We start from the raw sequence: 25,807 nt of genomic DNA on the forward strand, positions 1-25,807 counted from the left end.
TTGACGGGGTATTTTGGGCATGTGACACAGCAGGGTGCCATCGAGAGGTGTTGACAATGTTCTGTGCGGAGAAATGTTTTGTTGATGAAACAGCTGGCTCAGTGGGCTGAAGGTGAGGACTGTGGGACTCAGAGACACTAAATTGGAGCGCGGAGGTCCATGGCTTGAATTATAAGAATGTGGTGTTGAGGATGAGCCAACAGGTCCAGGCCTCTGGGAATTGGCACGGAGGAGTGGTAATGCTGAAAGAGAGAGTAATTTGTTCAAGGATAGAGAAAACTAAGGGGGAAAGAAAGAAAAGAAAAGAGAGAGAGAGCTAAATGGTCATATTTTTTAAGTGAGAGCACTCCCCCGTGCTACATCAAATCCTCTAAAAACGCAATAATGTTGAGAACTTGGTAAGTTCTACTATCAAGGATTCGAGAAGATTCGAGCAGCAGCATGAATGTCCTACTAGATAAAACTTAACAATGCTCAGAACTATCTCTTGTGTATATCTAGGCATGACCTTTCTTATAAATACTGCCTACTTTTCATGTAATTAAGGGAGTTATAATAAGCAATTCAATTAATATTATCAATATTCAGTATTTGGGGCAATATTCGGACTTCATTAGTTCCGACAAATAATAATTAATTACAGGATTCGGACCCTGATTTCCTCTTTGGGAATAGGTTCCTGTACAGCAATAACCGTATGCTGACTGACAGCATCAACAATTGAAGGCCAAACAACACTTTTGTAATTGCCGTTCTCTGTCTCCAAGCCCCGTTTTTTGGCATCAATGAAGGTATTGAGCATGGCCAGCTCTATGTCAGGGGTCCAATCAGAAATATACCAGGTTCTTCAGAAAGCACAGGGTTCTGCTGTCCCTGTATTTCTGGGGATGATTGATTTGAAATTGTTCCTTTTCCTCCATGGTGCTGGGGACATCCGCCACATGCTTCTCATGGGTTGGGCGGGGGAAAGTATAGAGAACGTCAAAGACAAGGAAGTGCTAAGTCGTGAGATTTCCAGGTCGAAGAGGGAAATCCGCATGCTGGGAGTGGTACATAAAGACCTGCGGTCTGCCAACATGTTATGGAATAACGAACTGCACCGGGTTCTGATCATAGACTTTCACCGGTCAGACATAGACAGGCGCCCGATGAAAAAGCGGGTTGGATCCTTGAAAAGGTCACTTCTTTGCTTTCACTAGTGCCTCCGTGAAAATTCCATTCTTGAACTCTTCAACCACCTTGCCTTCGCCTGGCCCTTCGTAATGTACATATCCAGAATGGTACCCAGAAAAATGACTCAAGATTGTGCGTAAAGGAGCGTTTCTCATCTGCTAAAAGTACACCAATTGCCATCATGTCCAACTCTGGGAACTGGCCGATGGCGCAACATATTGCAGGGACAGTTCATCGATCAGATGAGGGTGCATTGAACATGCTAGGAGAAACGGTGTCTATGAACAGAGGGAGATTTCTATGACATCCACAGTACAACCTCCGCGCCCGTTGATGCATGGCTAGCGGTGTTTACGATTATCGAACTACAGCACAATATCAAACAAGGCCGATTCCGTACCGGATAACAGACGAACTCATCAAGATTTAGCATTATAGCAAGTAACTAGATACAATTGCCGATGAAGGGAATAATAACACCTGGTAGACGACCTCCACAAACATGGGAGCCGGAAAAAAATAGGAATCTCTCCAGTCTGTCTGGTCGAGAAGGCAAACTCCTAATTAACTTCTCATCAAACTAAACACCAGGGCCTCCCGGATTGATCATTCACATCAAACTTTCCATTATAAAACCATAAAGTTGAGACAGAAGAACGCATTGGGTCGGCCGGACTTCCATGGTGGATCATGCATTGTGCACTTGGGTGCTCTCTGTAAGGTCCTCAAAAGAGTCTGTGGGGTTGATAATTGCACATGCCCTGGCATAATTCTTCACCTTTCCCCTTTCTTTGCTGGCTTCAGGTGAATATCTCATCTCACAACATTCTTTCATCGCAGGATCGAAATCAACGTTCTCCTTATCCATAAATATGGGATCACATTCCATCCAAGTTGGTGGTATATCGGGCATATATTTATCCATAAGCACGGGCGATTCAGTTTTGGGATTGCATGATAAGGATATCTCCTGCTCTTGCGGCTTCAGCTTAGAAGCATTATCCATCTCTGAACACACGTCAGCATATGATCTCAGTCTCCAGTTGAGATATCAATTACCTTGTTCCACCCTGGCTTCGTGAAGAGCCTCTATGAGTTCTCTCGATTGAGAATGCTGATACTCATCTTCTGGTGCCATGCTCTGCTGAGGACTTTCATTGATGGGGGTGCATGGAGGCGTTCCAGCCGGCGGAGTAGTGGCAGAGGCCTTGCCATTGAGCTTTATTGCTTTGGACATGGTGATAGTTGATGGTCTTAGAAACTGGGCTGAGGAGATTGGCTTGTCATGTCTTTCGGGAGTCTTGAATGTCTGTTAATTGAATGTCTGTTAATTGCCTTAGGATTTCAGAGGGAATTGTGCCTCCTTATATGCCACTTTGTCAACACTCCTGGCACCTATTCTTTCGTCGCCTTCCACTTCCGCTGGACCATGCGGACACGGGAGGGGATGGCTGTCGCCCTCCCAATTTAGATATGCATAAACCTGTGCCGCAGCATAGTCTCGACCCTGTCGACTAGCAATCCAAAAACCCGTTGCTGGAGAAGCTTGCCGTCGTCCGCTCTGCGTAGCGAACTTGCAGGAGAAGCAGTACAGGATGACCTATGCAGGCGATTGGCAATTAATCGAGCTTGCAATAACAATGTCAATAATGTAGCATGAACGTGTACTGAATGAGAAACTCTGTCCTTGCGGATCGTTCCGTTGTACATAGGCATAGCTTTGAAGAACATCCGTTCATCTATCATTGGTTACATTCGCGTGTCCGACTGGTAGACAGGGTTTTTGTCTGGATGCTCTAATTCGCAGTTGATGTTTCGTTGTAAAGAAAAGAAAAAATGCTTTGTAAATTACAAAGGGAGAGGTGTAATGTAATTATGCAGTAGCGCGATGCTTCAGTTGAATGTCTTACAAACTTCTGCCTAACTTCCGCAGATTTTCACCAACTTCTATCAAACTTCTCAACATTTTGTACTTTACCATCAATTTTCACTAAATTCTTAAACTTGTCCCAAAAGAACCACAATCAAAGTCCAACTTCTTGCTAATGTGGTTCATTTTATCTCCACTTCTGTCAAACTTCCTCTTTTTAATTGCTCTTACCACTGATCTTATCAAAATCCCTCCAACTCTTGAAAGGAAAAACAAACTTTCCCAAACTCAGTCAATCTTATCGCAAACTTCACTCAAACTGCAGCAAGACAAGTTTTGAATGATACCCATTTTTCCTGATGGCAGACATTGAGCAGGAGAGGGAAAAGTCTAATAACAAACAGAATGCAATTGACACATGCAGTCAAAAACTACAAAGAGATGCTGAAACAATTAAGATTTTGGAACGCTTGGCTGGGCGTGGTCCACAGCATGTTCGAGATGCTATTAGCATCTTGAAATCACCACAGTGTACTCGTGAGTTGAGTGTTTATCAGCTGTTTTTGCATGACATTCTACGCCTCTGCGACCGTGGACTTGTTGTGCTATGTGCTGCGAGCCTCGGAAAACAACGAGTAGCCCATCTAGCCGAGGATGAGAGAACTGGTCTTGTGGGTTATGTCAAGGAAAACAAGAGCCTCTTAGGTTGCTCAGCGCTGGAGTCACTTGCCAATGATTACCAGATTCCACTCAAGGACGGTCCGTTAAACCTGTCTTTGTGATTGATGAAGGCTGATATCGTATAACAGATCCTCAGCTGATTAATCCCCAGCGGATAGACACCGTGTCTATTGATCCATCAAGGAAGCGCCTGAAGCGTCCAGCCTCAAAAACTAGTATGAGTCCAAATCCTTTAATCTTATCCTGCCACTAAGAGAAAACACTTGTATGAGAAATTGGTCTATTGATGATTCAAATTGGGCTGATCAGAGCTAGTTTCACCCCCATATCGCACAAAGTTACAACATAATGATCTTCTGAGTTTTCTGGAAAAGAACCAAGGGCGATATGTTGCCTTGGCAATAAGGATTCCAGATGATGAAAACGAATCGCCGTCGATTGAGATATCAAGGGAAATGTGCCAAGATCTGATCGAACATGCTATGGAAAGCGAACGGCAGCGGATTGGTCTCTAAGTAGAACGAGGAAGGATATACAGAACCGTAGATCGCCCGTATAGCATACATGTCTGTCCCGCCAATATCTCGGCCTTGACACAGCCAGATTCACCGCGACCTGTATAGATAATGCGAGGATCTTTACCTCCTCCAGTTATCTGCGCATACCCACGTCCGCTGCCCTTATCGACAACAACTCCACAAACATTTGGTGACTTTTCGTACTTAAAATCTTCTTCCCCAGTTGTTTCCTCCAGTGCGAGTTCTACGTCATCGTCGCCTGCTATCTGGACAGGAGTCAGACAGTTATATCGTCAATGTAGAGTAATAACATTGCTTACCATGTCTTTGGCTGTTTCCTTCAAGAATTTCTTATCACGTTCACTCCTTGGCATCCTGGCCCTTTTTGCGAAAAGGAACTCTTGTCTATCTGTTCTAATTCGAACTTCAGTTTCCAAGAAAATATCACCCAGCAGACAGTATTTACATACCGGTCTTTTGCAGGTGTAGCGAGATCAGGACAGCGAGCAGGTGTTCTGAGAAGAATGTATCGCACCGTTACCTGAACGGGCGCCTTTCAGCTGTGGTACGTGTGATAGATAAGAAGGTTGAGATTGTATTTACCTTAGTTGCTATGTTGTGAGAATGTGCCGGTTGGATAAAGAAGGTCCCCTAGGTGAACAAGAATGAAGCTCGAAGCTTTAAGTATAGAGCCGGAGGGAGAAGTGAGCGATGATGAAAGTAAAATATCGCTTGAGGGGCAAAAATCTATTCATGTGATCTGAACAAGAAGATCCTAGTGAAGTTTGGCAAATGAATACTCATTTTGATTCCTTCTTCGGTACATCCAGCCAAACAAGCACTGAACTATGAAATGTGGGTAGATCAGGTATCAATGCGTTAGACAGGTGGAAATCAATAATTCCTCGCTGAGTTTGTGAAAGATTATGTTTTTGTGTTCTTACCCCTCCTCAAAGTGATATAAATTGCTAGTATAACAGAAGGACTGCTGGTAACAATCCCCCTGCAAAATGGCTAGCGCAGAAAAGATTTACGAATCCATTGTGGCGTTATGTTGAAACTGCACTAGTCTATAGCCAGTTGGCACCTCACCTTGCGACCCCGACGCCTCAGACAAATAATCATAAAGCCAGATTTCCGAATGCAGCCGCGGATCGCATTCAGTGCTTTGGAAGTGGTTGCCTCTGTCATATTCACGAGATTAGGCCGGAATGACTTCCAACCTTCAGATCCGATTTTAGGAGCCCCATGCCGCAGCGCGACCTCCTAGACAACCCCCTACTACTATGTGAAGGTAATAATTGCCAGCCTCATCTTGAGTCACGCCCGGTGGTGCCAAACCTGCGCGCTTACCACCCATTCTTCAAGCTTTGGCTGTTCACTTGGCCATATACAAATGTAAAAAATAGACAAGGTTTTGCGAGAATGGGCCATCTCCATTGGTCAGCGTTGATATAATCCACGTGACCTCGCCTGATGTTGGAGCTACTACATATTAGGCCACTAGGGCAAAAGAGCTCAATCACCACCAGCGCCGTGGTGGTATAGAGGGTACGAATCACCCAACCCAATCCCCCCAACACTACACAAGCCCTATCCCACGTGACCCGCACACATATATTAGCTCGCCACTAGATAGATAAACAACCAACCAAGGATCAACCCTCTTACATCTGATGATAGTTCCAGAAATCTGCCAGCAGCTTCAAACCTCCATACTTCTACATATCATCCAGTGTCATCTTGGCATGCACTTCATAACCCCCAAGAACCCTCTTTACATTTCGTCGGAGGGATGGAATGGCGACAAACCAATCGGAACAGCAGGGCATGTCAGTGGGACTCATTGAATCATCAATTATGATTGGGTCTTCTGCGGGAGTGAGATGTGAGAAATGGTTTTCACAGAGTGAGTGCTGAGCCTTACAGCAGAACACGAGTACTTCCATGACCTTCTTTATGTGTCATATCTCTGTGCTTCTTGTCATCTATCCATTCTGCTATCTGGTACATTTCATCCCTGTCTCCCTTATACACTGAGAAAGAGGCAAGAGGATGTATTCCTGCTTATCTAGCGTCTTTCTCCATGCATCGCCTTCCCAACAGTCGGACACCAAGGGGCCAGCTTGCTCCGATCGGTGGACTTCGTGGTATTCTTTGCCCGGGCGTGGGACAGCCTCTATGGAATCATTGGACTAACAGCTCCTTTGATGTCTTCGCAATAGTCAGGGACCAGGGGAGAAGTTGACTCTCCTCAATTGGGTGGGTCATTGGCAACGCGGGTAAGCCTCCTCGATGGGGCCGTCGGAGAAATCCGACAGTGAAGTGACGGTGGGGGAATAACAGCTGAGGAAGAGTCAGGATCCAATCATCTCGGTTAATGTCATCAAGACCAGAGACGGTGGATGGCATCGCAGAAAAATCGGCACCCATCTCACTTGCTACATCCTTGGAGAGGTCACCGGATGCAGAGAAGGGACATGGGCATGGGCATGAGCATTGGAAGGAGGTGCTGGGGCTCTTCAAACCGAGGATCAGAAGTGCACGCTTCCGGGAGATGCACTGTGTGCAGCCGAGATGAGAGAGAACCATCGGCAGGTCCAGGGGAGGTGATATAGTACATGAAGGTAGCCATGTTGTGAGATGAGGAGGATGCTCATTTCTCCTCGATCTCGATCCAGGAGGCACGGGGGAGTTGCATTGATGGGGTGGACCAATGTAGAAGTGCTCCTGGCCACACACTCATGCGTCAATATCAATCAGTCCATCCAATCAACCCCTTTTTTTACCCCTGGCAACGCGCTAGAAGTCGAATTAGCAAACAACTCAAATCTGTTCCTACAATCAATGGGGCCAGGGACAAGGAGCAAGGGGGTGGCATGCATCAGAAAGGCCGAGCTTCACCCAACCACGTATGCCAGAGCCCGGCTTCGCCTCGGTGCTTGAGCCCATGGATGTCTCCACTCTTAAGTGAAAACACCCAGCCTAAAAGCAATATCCGGGGTGCGACCTGCATCGAGGCTTACACCCACCCACGAGTGTAGTTTGGCAATCCCATAAGGCCTTTCACGAAAGCAAATTGGGGGAAAATGACAAATGCAGTTCATGCTCTGGCCAATGCTGGTTTCTGTCCAAAGGGTGCAGCAAGGTGGGCGACAGATCAAACAAACTTGGGCTCTCATCCCACCAACATCGACTAGAAGGAATTATACTAAATCAGTGCTTTCCTCACCCCTGCTAAAACTCCAGGTTCAACCGGCAAACTTCAATGCTCTCCTCCAGTCGATAAGACAAGGGACATGGGGCTGGCATGTAATTGATGGAACTACACCCGCAGCCAATCATTTGCGCCAGAACCAGTGCAGAAGCATTCTTATCCCTGTGCTCTTTTGTAAGAGGGCGCAGTGAGATGAGTACCGGAGAAGCCTTGAGCTTCAGGAAGTATGAGCCAGGTGGAAGGGATGGCTGACAGATGGTGCGGCCAGTTCAACAAACATGGGGTTTGAGATATAAAAGGTTACAAAAGGCTCTTCCCCTCTCATTTGAAAACAGCCTTCGCCCTTGTCCAAATTTTTTTCCTACTTCAATATCCGCCCGTCTTACTTGAAATATTCTCTACTCTGCATCTGCATCCTCAGCATGGATAGGCAAGGAGCTGATGACCCTCTACCACTACCCAGTCAACTTTTGTTGTCCGGTGCGCAGCAATCCACTCTCCCAGCTTATCGCGAGATGTTGGGCGATTTTCTCCAGAAGGCACCCTTCCAAACCTATGCCTCTGGTAAGGCTTACCCCATCTCCATCCTTCTACTTCTATTTCTCACTCAAGACTGCAGCTTCTCTCAACATCCTCCCCACACACCTGTCTGTTGACAGAACTAACCAGTCCCAACGTTCTGGCGATATCCCATCCAAAGACAGAGACAATATCTCGGATTCTGAGGCTACGACAGAGCCTTTGGTTCATGGCGAATTGGAAAATCGTCACTATTGGTGTGAGGCATGGCAGGTTGAAAAGAGCCTTAAGATTCATCATGTTGGAGGTAAAGTATGGCGAAATAACAAATACGTTCACCGTGTGCTTTATGTGGTGGAAACATATCTCCCAGACAATTGGCTCCCTGAAAATGCAAGGCTCCAACTGTGGAAGGAGGAAGAGAAAAAAAAGAAGTGGAAGACGAAGATGCAACGAAAGAAACGTCTGAGCACATTACGTCCTCGGCCATCAACCCGCAATTAATGGAAGATGTCTATTTCTTTATTTGATATTATAATACACAGTCATTTATTCATCTGCCTTCTATTCACTTCTATGGAGAGGACTTCATTGGTCAAGAAGTTAGTAGAAGTTATCAGAAATTAAGAGAGTCTACAGAAGTTTTATTATTGGAGATGTCTAGCTACTCTATAGAAAGATAATCTCTTCCTCTGGGAGACGCAGTTCAAACACGGCCGAAATGAGATACCTTCTTAATCATAATGTCTGCATTTTTTGTCCTCAGAGTGGTCTTCACTTGCATCGTCGTACCTTGATAATGGGATTGTATAAGTTTTGGGTCTTGCGGGGTGTCAACAATAATTCCTCTGATCCCTTCCCTATAAATACTGCCTAGTTATCATATAATTATCAGAGTTATCATAGTCAATTCAATTATCTATCGATATTCAGTATTTAGGTCAATATTCGGACATTATCCAGCTCCGACAGAATGTCTCATAAAGCTCTGTAAAGTGGTTTGATAAACTCAAATTCTGAAGGAAATTCAGTCAAAATATCCTCAAGCTCATCTGCACCCATATCAGTTCACTTGATTTTTGTGATTTTTTATAAGTTCCAGTACTCCTTCAGCATATTGGTGGAGAACATTCATCAGTTTCTGTGTTGCCTTGTTTGAGATTTGAGATTTTCTCATGGCTTTCTCCGTTTCTTCAGCATACTATCTTCTGACAAGTCGCTGGTATAACTTCTGCAATTGCTTTAATTTTTCCCAACCGTGACAGGCGCACGGTTTCGGATTGTAAATCATGGCCGAGTTAAATCGCGAGTCAAATGGCATGGGCCACGGTTTCGGATCGCAGATCATAGGTCCAAGCATGCAAGCACCGCGGCAAAACAACTACATTCAACAGAAGTACACCTTTAAAAAGCGACATTAGCACTCAATGGAGGCCACTGTATTACACTCGCTCGTAGCTATAAATTGAAATCTCTTCTCATAATGCCAAGTGATAATTATCAAGTCTCAGATCCTTCATCTTAATTGGAATTAATTGCTACATTATGAAGGCATCAAACTCAAAGCGTGTCAAGAAGCCATGGACCGAGCGCCGTAGCCTCGTGCAGATGCGTTACCGACGGAAAGGCACACTACGGCGTATGCTGTATAGCTATTTCGATGACTGTCGTTGCAAAGGTGTCTACCTTCTCATCCATGAAGACAATCGGTACTTCACAGTTAACTTTAACAAATCTGATTCGAGCATCCACTTTCCACCATCAGATAAAGATATAGTGAGTGATATCCAGTACAATTCTGGAAAGATGCAGCTCTTACAGAAACAGGAGATGCATTACCCCCCTCCGTCCCGAACAACGTGCGAGAACTACATGGAATATCAGAATTCTAGGGAGGTGAAAGGAGAAAAACAAGGGAAACTGGAGAATAAGCATTGAATAAACAAAAGATTTTGTTGTAGATTATATTTAAATTCAAGATCATCACTAATTTTTTTTTGAAAAGTAATTGAGTCTAAATTCTATTGATTGCTTCCACAGATGCAGCCGCTGAATCTATTCACTTATAAATTCAAATCACGCTCAAAGCTATAGCGCTTGCTGACATCTGACAGTACGGCATCACGGCAGCCTATAGTGACAAATGTGTCAAATGGGTTTTTTATACTAGTGTTACAATGTACACGCACCAATCATACTCATTTGATTTGTAATTAGAGCTTGTTGATTATTAGGAAGCAATGCATTGCTAGATATCATCTTTGATATATCTCATCACTGTAACCACTAGATTATTCATAGCCAAAAGCCAATATAACCATTTGTTAAATGGTTGCACTCATAGTGATATATATATCCATGGGTGTGGTGGTGTGGCCCAGCCCACAGCGGGCGTGGCCACAGCTTCAATATAGTAGAACCAATGCCTCGCCCTTTTGGGCTGCATTATATTTCGCGTTGCTGGTTTCCCAGAACTGAAGGAAGAAGGAGAAGAGCTGAAAAGCATATATGGCTCACTTCTGTGGAATTGGATGTATTGCAATAATTATAGTGCCAGCCAATTTTGATATAGTTAAAAAATCATAATTGATATCAACTGATAAATCAAGTAATCAGCTATGTAGCAACTCTACTTGGCTTTTATACATTTATTCTACACAGTCAGCTTTATTTCAGCTTGCACTTCTTTTAGCTTGCAGTCATTTGGCTTATCCTTCCCTTGATCCCTTCCAACAGCCAATTTTTATCATTCAAGCCATCAGTGCCAGCTCAAGATGAGCAAAAGAATATTAATATCTAATAAATTCTAAGTTATAGTGAATAGAGATTAAATTTGAATAGTTAATAAGACATACTATTAATGAACACATTTATTTTGTATTTAGTATTGTATTCTGGCTAAGAGATTATGTCAAGTTTGTTGTTAGAAGGTTAAAGGAGAAAAAACAGAAAAACAATCAACTGCTGAAGGTTTGTCGAAACTAATAAAGTCCGAATATTGCCCCAAATACTGAATATCGATAGAATAATTGAATTGCTTATTATAACTCCACTAATTACATGAAAAGTGGGCAGTATTTATAGGGAAGGTCATGTCTAGATATACGCAAGGGATAGTACTGAGCATGGCTAAGTTTTATATAGCTGGACATTCATGCTGCTGCTCAAATCTTCTCGAATCTTTGATAGCAGAACTTACCAAGTTCTTGACAAGGTTTTTCTAGTCAAAAATTGAAGCACTAGTTTTTTGAACACTCTCTAGCAGATCGCCGGAACTGGGTAATGTCCTAATATTGATTCAAATACTGAATATCGATAGAATATTGATTTGACTATGATAACTCCGATAATGTAATGCACTCGCTTACTATTTCCTTATATTCTCGCTTATTATTGCTATCTTATTGCTATGTTCTCGCTACCACTATTTCTATATGTATATATATATGCTTGCATGTACTCCACACATCTTCTTCTTTCTTTTCTTCTTTTCTTCCTTAGCGATTAGCTACTATCTATTATTGTATTACTACTATTATCCACACTATAAACTATCTTCTACTATTCACTCTTCACACTGTTATCACCCCTCACAGATAATTACATGATAAAAACGTAGTATTTTATAAGGGAATGCTCGATTATACAAGCGAGGGAGGTGCGGAGCAAGCAAGGCAGTACTGACAAAGTATCACAAAATATCTCCAACATGCATTCAGCAGTGATAAATATCTCATAACTTGATACAATCCTTCATAATGAGGTCTTTATTATTGGAGTCTATGCACAATATATAACTTCTTGAGAGTTAGACCCATGAATCTGACATTATGAAAAGTTATAATAAATGAAAAAAAGCAGAGCAGAATAAAGTCATTTTCTTTAAAATCTAACAGATCACAGCATTGATCTTGAAGTTTAAACTACTTCTGTGGTGGTTTTGGGGGAGAAATGCCTGGGACAATTTTCCTCCAGATTCTTATAAGAAGCCATAGCCGAGGGAGCCAAATCTCTCTAGCCCTACTTGCACCATGCTCTTGAAGAATTTTCTTAATAGCACAGATGTCTGGACCACGTCCAGCCAGGTGCGCCCAGCCAAGTGGTCCAGTCCCTTTCACATCCTTCAGATTCACATTGGCTCCCCTGTCAATCAACAATTTAACCACAGCAAGTGAGCCACTTTCTGCTGCCCAGCTCAATGGTGATCTTCCAATGTAGTCAACACAATCCAGCACAGCTCCAGAATTAAGCAACAATTCAACAGCATCAACACGGCCCATCATAGCTGCGTGAGATAGAGCAGTTCTTCCAGTGCTATCCCTCTCTTTAATATTATTCTCATTTATCAACTTAACTATCTCTGTTATAGATTCTTTGTCAACAGCCAATGAAAGTTGACCTCTTCTATATTGATTTTCACTTCCGTTTCTGAAGAAATCATTAGCATTCAAGTTGCTTTTATATTCATAGAATTATACTAACCTCATTAGACAGACTATTCTTCAATTCAACTTAAGTAAAATAACAGTACTCATTTATATTCAAAACAGATAAATGTTAATTTAAAGTAGAAAAAGTACATTGATGTGTGAAGTGAATTTCTTTAATTTATACAAATATGCAAGCTGATAGTAAATATATTAAAACTTATTAAGATTTATTTTACATTTCTCTAAAATCTGCTCTTGATGTATTTTCAATTTTATAATTTTTTATATCAGCTTGCACATAATATCGCTTGCAACTAAATTGATTTGAATCTAGCTCAGAGTTTGATTGCATTAATAAAAGTCTTTAAAATACTTTTAAATCAAAAATGTACTTCTTTGAAACATTGACTTTTCATAGATGAAATAATCATTTTGTTATTAAATGATGATAATGAGAGTTGAGTTTTTGAAAAGCCTTTATTTCTGCTTATTTACTTAATTTAATAAAAGCTCTATTTATTTATATATTTGAAATATATAAGCTTGCAACAGCAAAGCAGAGTTGAAAATCAAGCTCATTCTTTATATAATGATACAAGGTATGAAAGATTTTTCAACTAGCGCTCATTTAATAATTCTTGTCTTGCATTATAAATAAATCATTATTATACTCTTTCTTTCTTTCTTTCCTTTTTATCTATATTTGTGATAATGCTGATTTGAGAAGAAACTTAAGTAAAACTATGAGTGAAGATACAGTATATGTTCAGATGCTGTTAGATTTGGATAATATTCCCTGGAATCATAATTTTTGTGCTGGACTATTCAATTGGATTCTTCTTGCAGGTTATTTGATTGTTCCTGGAACATTCACATCTCTTCAGAAATCTAATACTATACAAAATCATCTTGATCAACATGGTATAGAACAGGCAATTTTGAATACTATTCAAAACCCTCCTTTGCTTTTTATTGCAAGTATTTTGTTCTTCTTTGGAGCAGTGGGAATGTTGTGGCTTGGAAGAACTTGGAGAAACAATTATATTTGGCTTATCAATCGTCTTTTTCTGTCAGTATTTAAAAATGAATACTTTGCTTGTATTACTGTGTGCAGAAAACTACTGACTAAACTTAGCCCAGGTCTTCTAAACTCATTTGCTGGGCTGCTTACCTCCTTGATCAATGTTTACACTGCTCAAAGTGGTGATTGGTCAATAATGGCTACAGCCACTATAACCATCACTGGGTTGTCAACTACTGTTACTGCAAGTCTTTTTTTCCTTTACAAGTTTCAAAAGCTGAGACAGGTCAAACAAGCACATGAGCATAAAATGAGAAAAGAGCTAAGAAAAAGTGAGGAATAAAGATACTTTAAATAGAAAGTTACAATTTAGTTTTATTCAAGAACGACTGGTTCAATGGTCATGTGACTTATAGATTAAAATAGAAATTATTTCAATTTTATATTAAATGACAATTTTTTAGTTGATTTTTAAACAACCTCTAGTCTTCTATTACATATTGTAGCTGGCATGCTACCGATTGACTAGGCAATACTTTGGTTGCGGATTGTGCCGTTTGTACCACCTGCACGGTTGTACGATCTACCTGCAACGGGCGTACCAACGGACTAAGCACTATTCTAATCACAGATTACAAATCAATTAAGAAAAGGGGAGATGGAGATGGAGATGGAGGAATCAGGGGTTCTTAGAGGAGGATCGGAACGGGAGAATATCGGAGGTCGCGCCATAGTGGAGCGCGGAGCGGAAGAATGTTAGGGGTTACGCGGGGGCGGAATCGCGAAGAGGAGAACTGTTAGGCCACTGGGGCAAAAGAGCTCGATCACCACCAGCGCCATGCTGGAGGGGACCAATCCAAACCCCCCAACACTCTCGTAGGCGCGCGTGGGCACGTGAGCGGGTGAACGGGCGATGGTTACGCAAGATGATTGCTAACAGGTGCTTTCACATATACAAATATAAAAAGAATAGTTATTAGTTTCTTCATATTGATATTATAAAAATGAGTTTATTGGTAAAGTTTTGTTGTAAACATCTTTTCTATTTTTGCAAGCTGCAAGCTGAAAGTTCTAAATGTTTTTGCAGTTAACTACCTTGTTATTACAGGTAATTTCTGCTGGCATTTAACATAATATTAATCTCAGTGTTTGTTAAATCAAAAATAACTTTGAGAATGAAGACTGAACTAAATAAAAAGGCAAAACCACGGAAAATATATAAACATATATATTTGATAAGTATAAAGTAGAAATACTCTTTTTGTTCAAAAATCTGCAAGCACATCATGCGACGAAGAGAGGACGCGGGTTGGCTTGATGTCATCATGGATGATCATGGAGAGTTTAGCATAAGGGATCGTGGTCGTCTTTCACGGCTGGTGAAGGAGTTAAAAGACCCAGAGAAACAACACCCAATGCTATACCTTTTTATTGGCCAAAACATCAAAGATGAAGCGCTCAATGCACTCTTCATGAACAATATAAAACGGACCAGATCCAATGCAACTGTCAACCTTCGAAGTGACATAGGCAAGGAGGCTTCAGATATGCCGATCTTCCTTGCTGATGGCAATCTGATCACAGATATTAAACCACAGCATATATCACCTGGCAAGCAGGGAAGGATATATCCCATTGTCCGGTCAACATTCACAGACAACGAAATCCTTCCCCTGCTTTACGCCCGGCTTCTTTTTCTCTTTACTGACATTGTCTGTATATTTGCGGATGACTTTCCAGGACTCGATTGCATTGCAGATTTCCTCATCTTTGCTGCAAAGGTCGGTTCCGCCTCCATCCTCCCAGTCCAGGTGCGTCCGGTAGTGCTAGTTATTATCCATTCTAGCATTCCTCAGATCAACGACTTTAACCGCAACATATCTGCCAACCGCGGTCACATGTCAAATGCGTTCTCCGATATACGGGTGGTGTCCCTGGATAAAATCTGTGAAACACATCGTGCAAGCACACCAACTCGCTATTGCCGGTTGAAAGGTGTCCTTCAACATCAAGCTGACCATATTACGAACATGCGCTCTGCCCACCGAGCCAGATTTAAAGCATTTCATCTCAAGACCCTCTTTCAAGCGGCTATCGAACACACCGCAGCCACGGTACTTGAGTCATTTGATCATGTCAGAGCGATGCGCACTGGGAATGAGCTTTCCCCAGGCTTGAGCAGCCATCTTGCAACCTACCTTGAACTTGGATCCAAAGCAGGGATTCCTATTGAGGATCTGACACCTTCCATGGCTTCAGCAATGATCACTGATAACTATCCCCCCCGAGCCCACTGTGAGTGTCCCTCTATCTTCCATTTGCAAATTCTGCTAATGATGCAGTGTCGGATCCCAATCTGGTCTTTGAGCATCTATACCGCACCCCAATTATCCAGGCACTTCAATTGCTCTCGAAAAGGTCGCGGACAACCTCTCTGAACCCCAAGAGAGTTTGTGAGCTGGTTCGGAGCGAAATGGATAGGATGTTCTCATCCCTGGAGAGAGAGGAGCGTTCATCAATCGAGCTGCACAAGCTGGAAGTTATGTCGCGGAGTGGTCTCCTGTGCCAAGTAAAATCCAACCGGACATGTCTATGGTGTCAAACTCGAAGGCCACAACACCGCCCAAACTGTGGCCACAGTCTCTGTGATACCTGTGTTCTGAGGTTTGCGCAACCGGCATCAGATGTGGAGTATCGTTTCACACTGAAGCTCTGTATTTTTTGTCTGTCACGAGTCCCTCTTGTTATTGATCTTGTGCCGCCCACGAAACGCGTGAGCATTTTGGCTATTGATGGTGGTGGAGTCCGTGGTGTCATTCCACTTGAAATTCTCCTTCTGTTACAGGAGAAGCTGGGAGCTTGTCCTGTAACTGATGTGTTTGATCTTATAATGGGAACCAGCTCCGGTGAAAACTTTCTTTGGCTGATTTCACCTTTCAGATTGCTGACTGGGCACAGGAGGGATAATCGGGCTACCTCTGGCACATCTGCTCTGGGATGTGCGTTCCTGCTCCGAGGCATTTGACCGCCTCGCTCGAAGAGTCTTTCGAGAAAGGCGGCAGGTCTCACTCGCGTGCTTCCGCCACTCAATAATAGGAAGGGTATTTGAGTGGCTCCTCCGCCATTCTTTACTGGGGGCGTTACTCAAGTGGCTCACCTGGTGGCTATGTGACGGGCTTTACGATGCCGCTATCCTTGAGTCTGTGTTAAGGGAAAGCCTAGGCGGATCTCATCGGATTTTCGACGCAGCGGGCCCTGACAGCACCGGAGCTCTGATATCCCGGACAAAAGTTGGAGTGGTGGCGACAAACATCTCACAGGAGACTTCAACTTTTGTGTTTGGAAATTTCAACGGTGCAGAGGTCTATGATGAGCAGTGTGGTAAGTTGATTCCTTTGCTCTCCAGCCCTTCTGACAATAGCACAGGTTACGAGTTGGTCAGACCCGAGCATGAAAACGACCCATTCCTGTGGCAAGCGTAGGTGGCCAACCATACTAGTATAACGAGTGATCTAGCTGATGATGTAACAGCGCCCGGGCAACCTCTGCGGCTCCATCGTATGGCATCCTACCCCCTCTGTTTTCCTCCAACATTCTAACAGTAGATCTCAAGTGTATTCCCTCCCTATACCGATTTGATAGGAACCTTCCAAGACGGTGGACTCAGGGAAAATAATCCGGCATGGATTGCCCGCCAGGTGAGCCGTCACATCTGGCCAGCAAAGAAGGCATTAGCATTGCTAGTCTCGATTGGTACAGGAGTACAAGAGAACTGCCCACAGAGTCAAGTCGCGCCGTACTTCCGGAATGTATTCAAGGACGGCTTCGCCCGCCGTGCTCTCAATGCCTGGCTCTCTTCTCTGGATGGCGAGAAAAAGTGGAAGGATTTAGTTAGTCAGCTGGACGACGATGCGAAGCAGGATCATATTCGACTGAATGTCCCATTAAAAGGTATGGCTGCGGCTATTGATAACATAAATGACATCGATCTCTACCGTGATCTTGTCATTCTTCAGCCGGGGGTTGCTAGAATGGCGGCAGAGGCAGCATCTGCGCTCCTTATCTCAACTTTCTATTTTGTACTTGACACCATTCCAGAAAGCAACGATGGGAACCTACACTGCCGGGGAACCATTCGCTGCCGACCACCCGTCAAGTCCATATTGCCGCCCCTCAACCTGCTTCATGGGTCACAGCAAATGTGCTTTGCCACAGAGAGTGAATTCCTTGGCTATTTCCTTGGTGAGAAGGATATCTGTTCCTGCTGCAAACGCTATGCCAAAAAAATATCATTTGAGGTGCGGCATCTTGATGAGGAAATCATCATATATATGGAATTAGATAGGAAGCAACGCCGGAAGATCAGTGGGTTTCCCGACACTGTCAACTCCTTCATTAAGGAGCAGGGATTTTTGTCTCCTTTTGGCAACCCACATCATGACTCTCCTGGAACGCAACGATGTACTGCATGTGACAACTCTAAGCGGAAATCAAGCCAATCTCAGAGTTCGAGACCACAGAAGATGCGTCGTTTGGCATGACATGGATTGTTAGTGCAGCCTCTGCCTGGCTGCAAATTGGCTGCAGGTGCCTAACTAAATTTCAACATGTTCTTTCAACAGGCGGGGGTCCCAGCATCAACAATGTCACTAATACACTGTGTAGTTTAATGCTCCAATAATTCTCCTCTTAATGTGTCTTCACGATCTTCACAGTGTGCGCCTTACCACAACTTGTATCTTTTGTATGAGTATTCCATATAACTGGTACCTATGAAAAAAAAATGAATATATTGGACACAATATCAATGTTCTCTTATCTTTTGATCAGATATTCATGGAAAATTGTAAGTATCATTTGAGTTGCATAAAAGGTAGTTATGTAAATGTGAAATGTTACATTGTGGGCGCACCCACGCCAACCAGCAGACCGGAAATGCCCTTTGTCTGATGTGCCTTTCCATTACTAAAATCACCGACAATTGCCGCATTTGAGATGGATATGATGTAACTCCATAGGTAGGTAATTATTTGACCTGATGCCCCTGTCTTTACTCTCATCTATAAATATCTCTATGCTCCCATCTCAGAGAAATTCCGCTCATGCATTCACATCTTCCACATTCTGCTTACACTTTTCAATCAAGGCTGCTTCTTCATCCTGCTTTTACAGACAAATAACTTTGGCCTTCACCAACACTTTTGCTAGCCTACACAATCATGGGTGGCCCAGACCCTTTTCGAAAGGACCGTGAAATGTTCAAGAAACGAAAAGACACTGTGCAAAACAAGTGTTTTGAGTTGGTGCGGTGTTCTGGGGCACAGGTGTATCTTCTCATCAAGCATCCCGAACGTGGATGTTTTGAGTTCAACTCGGAGGCTGAGCCACCACATCTAGTATGGTTATCACACTTAAATCCCGCGCTGCCGTTCTAACAGATATATTAGGAAAGCCAAGAGTTCGTAGAGCGGAAAGGGATGATGGACTTTGTTAAATCTCCTCGGCAAAAAAGGAAACTCGAGAAGCTTATTGGAGAGTATCTGAAAAAGAGAGATGATTTGAGACGGACTTTGGTGGTTCCCGAGGCTCCAAAACTTGTGTAATGTTGAGGCTCAAAAAAGATTTGCAAGCTGTTTTGTTTCTTTTTCTTTTTTTCACTCTGTGGTATTCTGCTTGCAGATTACCTTTTTCTCGTACAAGAACCTTTGTAACTATCGTTTTCAGCTTGCAGGCTATACTAATACTGGTATAAGTACAATCAATGTTGTTCCCGAACACAATACCTCAACTTTTATAGAACACTTTGATATTTTGAATACCTCTTCAACTACAACTCATTATGAATATTGTAATGATTTACTCTATAATTATTGCAGGGCTTTCTGTGATTCCTGTAATTAATTACATTATTATTAACATTGCCTCACTTGTGTATAGCTATTGTTTCTCTTCTCTTATTGCAATATTTTCTTCTCGACTTTATCATCTTATCCCTCAAGTATATACCCTACCTAGGTATTACCTTCCTGTTCAGGTTCTGTACTTCGGTGGCACGGCAGTGTGCAATTTCCTGGGAGTGCATACTGTGCCCCAAGCTGGCTCCCGCGCTGCTCGGCTGGCAATGTCAAATCTTGTTCCTGCTCTCTATTCAATCTCTTGTGGATTCGGATCACAGCTATTTGGCATTTCATTGAGATCTTATGCGAGCATGCATCATACTATCAGCATCATGATGCTGATTCAAAGCCTTGTTCATGCTGTGATAACTATTCATGCCTCCGGAGCCTCCCTGACCGAAGGTCTACAGCTCCACGGTCTGCTGGTAAGCCAGCACCTAATAATAAACTAATACCCCGCTAATTGATTTAGAGTATCGTTGTTCTCTTCATTCTTGTCACTCTGCCACTTGTTCGAAGATATCAGTATGAGCTTTTTTGGATATTACATGTGGCATCGGCTATCTTTTTAGTCTACTCACTCTGGCGTCATGTGGAAACTCTGGACATGGTACCAAGATTATGTGTTCTTACTTCTGCCGGCCTCTTTCTCTCCATTTCAATTCTGCATCTCATACGGTCTGTATTCAGAAATTTCACCTTTGGAAATGATCTAGGAAGATTAACCTTAGTCTTGGAGACTCCTCTTGACGCCCTGGGCAGTAGTGCCGACACTTATCGGGTGGATATATCTCTTCCAAGGCGTTGGAAGGTCAAGGCAGGAGAATGGATCAATCTTACTTTACCGAGGGTCGGCTTCTTGTACGCCTACCAAGCGCATCCATTTACTGTAGCTTGGTGGGAAGAAGACGAGGCTGGCTATGCTTCATCCATATCCCTACTGATAAAAGCAAGATCAGGGTTCACTCAAAAGCTTTTGAAACAAATCCAGCCATACACTGAATACAAGGCATGGATCGATGGACCGTATGGGCCTGCACGAACCAATACCTATAGTCTTTCTAAGGTGGGAGACTACGGCCATCTCATCATGTTTGCAACAGACATTGGTATCGCAGCTCAGATCCCATATATCAAAGAGACGCTTAAAGGGATAAAGAAATGTAAAGTGAAAACTCGAAGCATCTGTCTTGTGTGGCAGATGAACAAGGCTGGTGCGCTACCTAATGATCAATTCTATTTATTCATGACTCAATTTTTTGCAGATGATCTAGATTTGGTCCGTCACTGGCTGCAGCAACTTGTTGCAGAAGATGAAAATTATGTGAGTATGCACATACACCTCATCTTCATTCCACAGAAGACTAATTTGTTACAGCATTTAAAACTTCTAGTATATAATTCAAACGAGAATCCCAGCTCAAGAGATCCTGTACCATATGGCCAGCATGATAGAATTCTAATATCTGGGGGGGAGCCGAACTGGGATGATCATTTACAGAATGAGATGAAGGCAAGAAAGGGTAGACTACTTATCATGAGTGAGTTCAAAATTCTTCTAATTCTGTATAAAGTATGCTAATGATGGAGTAGTGGCCACACAGCATCATATAAGAAAGAGAATCAGTAACTTTATATTTAGAAATGCTTGTATAGATACAGATTTGTTTGAATTGGAATTTCAACCATGGGCTGTGAAGAGGTCATGTTGATCTGATACTTCATTCTTGTGTTATTACAATATATCTATGCACTTTTATTTATCTTTTTAGCTAGTGATTGATATTTGAGCTTAAACTCCTCACAAGTTTGAAACTATATACAGTCTATTATGCATACACTTTCACATTCCATTATAAAAAAGGATTCATTCTGAGAATACAAAGTCAGCTGCTGACATAGTAATCACTCAATGAAATATCCTCCATTGTTTGTAGAGCACTGTATTATTAGTCACTAGGAAAAGCACCTGTCATACCTGGGTACAGGTCCCTGCTTAAAGCACTAGTGTGGGGGCCACTGATTGGACGTAGATTGGCTTGTAGACCTTTCCTTCCTCATATCCTAAGCTTGCAGTTGTTTTTGGCTTGCAGGTTGTTTTTGGCTTGCAGGTTTTTGGCTTGCAGATATTTTTGGCTTGCAGATATTTTTGGCTCGCAGACCTTTTCCTTCCTCATATTCTAAGCTTGCAGTTGTTTTTGGCTTGCAGATATTTTTGGCTCACAAACCTTTTCCTTCTCATATTCTAAGCTTGCAGGTTGTTTTTGGCTTGCAGATCTATTTAAGCTTGTAGATTTTCAAATATTCTTAATATTTATAACAAGTATTAAACTCTACTCATAATCGGATAAAACCACATTGCATTCAATAACAACATTTTCATTACTTATCAATTCATCATCATGTCAGATGTCTCTCAGCTTTTCACTGAGTCTAAATGGGCAAGTGCTCTATTTGATTGTCGGCCATTTAATATATGTAAGGAAAAATATCTTCTATTTTTTAAGTTACTTTTTATTAATTATATCTAGGTATACTGGGCTTCTGTTGTCCATGCTTTCTCTTTGGAAAAACTCGAAGTCGAATAAAAGGGAATAATCCATCTGAATTTACATACTGGAATGAAAATGTAAGTGTTTCTATGACTTTTAAAGTTATTTCATGCTAATATCTTAGTGTTGCCATTGGTTCTGCCTTTCTCTTTGCAGCTGTCAGGGTGTTATTCAGGCGCTAGAGCGCACAAAGATACGGAATAAGTTCAACATTGATGGATGGTGCATTGGTGATTGGTGTGGAGCATGCTGCTGCCCATGCTGTTCTCTGATTCAGGAGGAGAAAGAAGTTTTAGTTCGCACACAGGCAGATGGATATCAAAAGGTGCCTGGAATGACTGCTGGCTATCTACAAAGAGAATCAGTGATTGAAAGAGACTAGGTAATTTTAACAAATGGATGGAAATCATTATAAATTCATAATGCACCACTCTTTGTAGTGCACTGTTGTATTTTGTGATTTGTCAATTGTCAGATCTACTAAATCTATTTAAAAGCACTAACTTTTGTAAATTTTATGAATGCAGAAATTTTATAATTGCCTCATCTATAGTAGATGACCACAATTGCTTTTTTTTATATAATAAAATAGATACTATAGAATTAACAGTAAACTCACGAGTGTAAAAGCTCAGTAAAAGATTTTTCAGATGTTTGACCTTTTATCAGAATTAAGTAATTATTTGAATACTAGTCTCAAAAATCACTAAATATTATATTGAATTGATCTCTAGTTAATAGATATTCTAGCTAATTATATAAAAATATTAGTATATAGTTAAGAAAATGGTTATAATAAATTCAATATCTTGTTTTTATACTCTAATGTTCAGCATTCTTTGAGAGATCATTTCTAAAGGTTCAGCACATTCCCAAGCTTCTTAGATGTTGTTTATCTAAGAGTTTCCAGGGAAAGGTGAGAGCTCATATTAGCTAATTATATACAATCTAAGCCGTAAATGAGCCAAGTAGTAAGATTATAATGGGTGGAAGGTTGATGCATTGTAACTTATTAACTTAGCGGGCGCAGCATTGCTTGAATAGGCGTGGGTCACGTGGCTTTATAGCGAGCGAGATGCCAACATAACTGCTACATTTTAATTAATATACATTAAAGTATTAATGTAGTATTCTGACTAGATACATTTCATTTAATGACCAAAATTATGTGAAGTATTCTCTCTTGCTTTTTGATTCAGCATGAACAAGGCGCTTATATGAACTTGTTAGAAAATCATTATCCTGCTGCAGAAGTTTATTTCTCCGTTCTAGACTTCTAAGCCGCACTTCAATTTCTGCCATCTGACTGTGGCAGCTTCTCTGAGCATGTATTAGTGTTTTCATTCGTTGATGGTACTCTTCCTCCAAGAGTCCTCTTGAATTTTCAATTTCAATATAACATTTGCGGATATCAGAGAGTTTTTTGGAGAGATCTTGAAATTCTTTGCTGTTTTTAGCACAATGAACCTTGAAAAATAAAAACATTGAAAAAATATGATGTATTCTTACCACTCATGGTTATATGGAAAGAGAAATTGTAATTGGTATGGAAAGTAAAAGTTGATGTTTCAATTGATTCAATGATACAGTGTGTTTGAGTGTTGATGAAAACTTGAAAGTTTTTAACTTGATCAAATTATTAATTGAATGAATCTTGACTCTTACTTATATGTGTTGGTCAGCATGGATCTGCCATTTCCATGCAGTTATAGTCTTGGTGTTCACAATGTGCCATTTTCCTTGTCAAGGAATAACTTCCGTTATTGGTGGCAAATGCTAGACCTACCATCAAAGGGAGTGCAAGCTGTTTATGATACAGATGAGTGCCAGCTGTTCCTTTTCCCATTCCACTTTTCCCTCTTCTCGATAAAGAACTTCTTTTATTGGTGGATATTACACACCCTTGTACATGGGAGAAGCGCGAGCCACTTCATTGATGGTAGGACATGCATACTAATCACATGATCACATTTATCTGCAGTTGGTCTTGCTCATCACATCTAATCACCAACAACCTGTGTGGAGACCTGGAATGTATTGGGGTTTTCCTGTCAGATCTATTTCGCTAAAGACACTTTGCCGCTCCAATCAGATCCTTGTCCAGTTCGACTCAGAATGCTTCTGAGATAATCCCAGCTGCTGCCAGGTTCGGCTCACAGTTCACCAACTCAGTGACTGCATTGGTGATTTGTTCTGCCCAAGGTTGCAGCTTTTCCATTGACTCTTGAATTTTAGATATGCTCTTGGATAGTTCTTCCATTTTCGCAGTCAGAATTGTAACTTTTGTGTTCAGCTCCTCAATTCTAGAGTTCTATTAGCTTAGTTTTAAACATGTATTTGGGGTGAAGTGTTCCTACTGGCGATTCAGTTGCTCATACTCCTCAACCATACATGGGTATGATTCCACAGTTGTGACATTAGCGTTTTCAGTCGATGGGGTTTGGGCCGCGATTTGATCGGCTGCCTCGAGTTCCAGATTCTCAGTCTGGGGATCATCTTCCAGTGCCAGCGGAATACTTTCTTGAATTTCTTGCGGAATATATGTTCCCTGCCAGCCTAAATAATGTTGATAGAGATAGCCCTCATTGTGAGAAAGGTTTTGGTTTTCCATTTGACGGACAGTAAAAAATTGAGAATTTCAAATTATTTCGAAGTTAGGAAGATCTGGTGCAGGCTAGTTTTGTGAGGCTTTCTGGCAGCGGTTGTAGTGCCTTGAACTTCTTTTATGTCCATTCAAGTTGGTAATTCTGAAATTTTAAACCAACTTACCCACTAAATACCCTGTCTTTTTCTTTAGAATTCATGATGCGGAAACTCTTCCTATTGCTCAAAATCAATAATGCCCTGGGAGAAGAGGGGAAAGAGAAATTTAGGGAAGGATCAGCTAAAATGATGATGTTAATTTTTCCCTGATACTGCTGGCATATATATTGCTACTCGCCTCTTTATAGAATTTTTTCAATCCTCTCAGCAGTTCAATTCAGCAATAACTCTCATCTTCTTGTGCTTTTTGAGTTTTTAATATAACCTCTCGCAGAATCCTTGTTGCTGTTTACAATGGCTTTTCAATCTCAATCACAAAACCCAGTTTTCCCGAGTTCCTTTCCTTCTCAAATCCAACCGGCTATCTATCCTGTTAGAGGAGATATGCTGCCGCCACCTCGCAGTACCTACAGTGACTGTTCAGTATGTATGACTTTGAAAGGGTTAATCGACCATGAGCGCGCTTTACAACAACATCTCGATGCGTTCCACCGCCAGGCCAACCAGGATAAGATGGCCGTGGCTAATTACAGCCAGTTGTGCAAGGACTTGAAGCAGTCAATTGCTGATTTGGAATGTGGACGGCAGTCACTGAAAATTGCTCTTGAGAAAGAACAAAGAATAAAAAGCGCAATGCACTCTGACTTGGAGGTTGAGAAGCAAAAGACCAGCACAGCTCAGCGGAGGTGCACAAGTTTGTATGCTGAAAATACAACCTTATGGAAATTTATTGAGGAAATGGAAGTGGCCCCCATAAACTCCAACCATAACTTGCCAACATTCCGTAACCTTTACTTCACAAACGAGGAGCTGCGGAAACGCCTCGCTGTATTGCAGAAGAATGCATCCACAGTGGTCTGTGATGGTGATGGTGATGATGACAACGACAACGATGAAGACGATGATGAGGATGCTGCAACTGAGATCATGGAGGAGGATGATCAGTCCTCAATTGAGATTCTTTCTTGAGATAAATGTATGTATATGTGAAGAATTTACCAATCTGTATCTGTGGTGTCATTCATATTTGATGTTGATGTGCTGCAAATTACTTACATTTTAATGAAATAGTATCGAATATCAGAGCGTTTTGAAAGGTGAATTATACTGGTATTAAATATATCAGTCATTTTTACACTCTTATTTACACTAAGATATTTGTATTG

At 41.8% G+C, this 25,807-nt stretch overlaps 13 protein-coding genes across 13 annotated transcripts; 8 read left to right on the forward strand and 5 right to left on the reverse strand.

Annotated features, from left to right (window-relative positions):
- Positions 1 to 800: 800 nt before the first annotated feature.
- On the forward strand, positions 801 to 1,477 carry HCBG_07267 (uncharacterized protein; the record flags this gene model as incomplete). Its single annotated transcript, XM_045434316.1, has 2 exons — positions 801 to 1,126; positions 1,339 to 1,477. 2 exons carry the CDS (start codon positions 801 to 803, stop codon positions 1,475 to 1,477), a joined length of 465 nt encoding a protein of 154 aa, XP_045285107.1.
- A 384-nt stretch (positions 1,478 to 1,861) lies between these two features.
- HCBG_07268 (uncharacterized protein) lies at positions 1,862 to 2,410 on the reverse strand (the record flags this gene model as incomplete). Its single annotated transcript, XM_045434317.1, has 2 exons — positions 1,862 to 2,181; positions 2,233 to 2,410. The coding sequence occupies 2 exons, from the start codon at positions 2,408 to 2,410 to the stop codon at positions 1,862 to 1,864; spliced, it is 498 nt and encodes a 165-aa protein (XP_045285108.1).
- A 992-nt stretch (positions 2,411 to 3,402) lies between these two features.
- On the forward strand, positions 3,403 to 3,977 carry HCBG_07269 (uncharacterized protein; the record flags this gene model as incomplete). Its single annotated transcript, XM_045434318.1, has 2 exons — positions 3,403 to 3,802; positions 3,853 to 3,977. The coding sequence occupies 2 exons, from the start codon at positions 3,403 to 3,405 to the stop codon at positions 3,975 to 3,977; spliced, it is 525 nt and encodes a 174-aa protein (XP_045285109.1).
- A 258-nt stretch (positions 3,978 to 4,235) lies between these two features.
- HCBG_07270 (uncharacterized protein) lies at positions 4,236 to 5,433 on the reverse strand (the record flags this gene model as incomplete). The annotated part of the gene is made up of 5 exons (XM_045434319.1): positions 4,236 to 4,508; positions 4,563 to 4,656; positions 4,713 to 4,783; positions 4,846 to 4,893; positions 5,335 to 5,433. 5 exons carry the CDS (start codon positions 5,431 to 5,433, stop codon positions 4,236 to 4,238), a joined length of 585 nt encoding a protein of 194 aa, XP_045285110.1.
- A 996-nt stretch (positions 5,434 to 6,429) lies between these two features.
- Positions 6,430 to 6,834, reverse strand: HCBG_07271 (uncharacterized protein; the record flags this gene model as incomplete). Its single annotated transcript, XM_045434320.1, has 1 exon — positions 6,430 to 6,834. The coding sequence occupies one exon, from the start codon at positions 6,832 to 6,834 to the stop codon at positions 6,430 to 6,432; it is 405 nt and encodes a 134-aa protein (XP_045285111.1).
- A 1,047-nt stretch (positions 6,835 to 7,881) lies between these two features.
- On the forward strand, positions 7,882 to 8,482 carry HCBG_07272 (uncharacterized protein; the record flags this gene model as incomplete). Its single annotated transcript, XM_045434321.1, has 2 exons — positions 7,882 to 8,023; positions 8,079 to 8,482. 2 exons carry the CDS (start codon positions 7,882 to 7,884, stop codon positions 8,480 to 8,482), a joined length of 546 nt encoding a protein of 181 aa, XP_045285112.1.
- Positions 8,483 to 9,523: 1,041 nt separating this feature from the next.
- HCBG_07273 (uncharacterized protein) lies at positions 9,524 to 9,916 on the forward strand (the record flags this gene model as incomplete). The annotated part of the gene is made up of 1 exon (XM_045434322.1): positions 9,524 to 9,916. The coding sequence occupies one exon, from the start codon at positions 9,524 to 9,526 to the stop codon at positions 9,914 to 9,916; it is 393 nt and encodes a 130-aa protein (XP_045285113.1).
- Positions 9,917 to 11,901: 1,985 nt separating this feature from the next.
- Positions 11,902 to 12,258, reverse strand: HCBG_07274 (uncharacterized protein; the record flags this gene model as incomplete). Its single annotated transcript, XM_045434323.1, has 1 exon — positions 11,902 to 12,258. The coding sequence occupies one exon, from the start codon at positions 12,256 to 12,258 to the stop codon at positions 11,902 to 11,904; it is 357 nt and encodes a 118-aa protein (XP_045285114.1).
- Positions 12,259 to 14,715: 2,457 nt separating this feature from the next.
- On the forward strand, positions 14,716 to 17,970 carry HCBG_07275 (phospholipase; the record flags this gene model as incomplete). Its single annotated transcript, XM_045434324.1, has 5 exons — positions 14,716 to 15,240; positions 15,286 to 15,724; positions 16,165 to 16,335; positions 16,836 to 16,907; positions 17,072 to 17,970. The coding sequence occupies 5 exons, from the start codon at positions 14,716 to 14,718 to the stop codon at positions 17,968 to 17,970; spliced, it is 2,106 nt and encodes a 701-aa protein (XP_045285115.1).
- Positions 17,971 to 18,412: 442 nt separating this feature from the next.
- On the forward strand, positions 18,413 to 19,209 carry HCBG_07276 (uncharacterized protein; the record flags this gene model as incomplete). Its single annotated transcript, XM_045434325.1, has 3 exons — positions 18,413 to 18,447; positions 18,576 to 18,825; positions 18,877 to 19,209. 2 exons carry the CDS (start codon positions 18,649 to 18,651, stop codon positions 19,030 to 19,032), a joined length of 333 nt encoding a protein of 110 aa, XP_045285116.1.
- Positions 19,210 to 19,637: 428 nt separating this feature from the next.
- On the forward strand, positions 19,638 to 21,038 carry HCBG_07277 (FAD-binding domain-containing protein; the record flags this gene model as incomplete). The annotated part of the gene is made up of 4 exons (XM_045434326.1): positions 19,638 to 19,751; positions 19,799 to 20,650; positions 20,705 to 20,867; positions 20,983 to 21,038. The coding sequence occupies 4 exons, from the start codon at positions 19,638 to 19,640 to the stop codon at positions 21,036 to 21,038; spliced, it is 1,185 nt and encodes a 394-aa protein (XP_045285117.1).
- Positions 21,039 to 23,988: 2,950 nt separating this feature from the next.
- HCBG_07278 (uncharacterized protein) lies at positions 23,989 to 24,489 on the reverse strand (the record flags this gene model as incomplete). Its single annotated transcript, XM_045434327.1, has 2 exons — positions 23,989 to 24,181; positions 24,236 to 24,489. The coding sequence occupies 2 exons, from the start codon at positions 24,487 to 24,489 to the stop codon at positions 23,989 to 23,991; spliced, it is 447 nt and encodes a 148-aa protein (XP_045285118.1).
- A 536-nt stretch (positions 24,490 to 25,025) lies between these two features.
- On the forward strand, positions 25,026 to 25,610 carry HCBG_07279 (uncharacterized protein; the record flags this gene model as incomplete). Its single annotated transcript, XM_045434328.1, has 1 exon — positions 25,026 to 25,610. The coding sequence occupies one exon, from the start codon at positions 25,026 to 25,028 to the stop codon at positions 25,608 to 25,610; it is 585 nt and encodes a 194-aa protein (XP_045285119.1).
- Positions 25,611 to 25,807: the final 197 nt, after the last annotated feature.

The sequence above is a fragment of the Histoplasma capsulatum genome (assembly GCF_000150115.1).
Source record: "Histoplasma capsulatum G186AR genomic scaffold supercont2.11, whole genome shotgun sequence".
Taxonomy (NCBI): Eukaryota; Fungi; Ascomycota; class Eurotiomycetes; order Onygenales; family Ajellomycetaceae; genus Histoplasma; species Histoplasma capsulatum.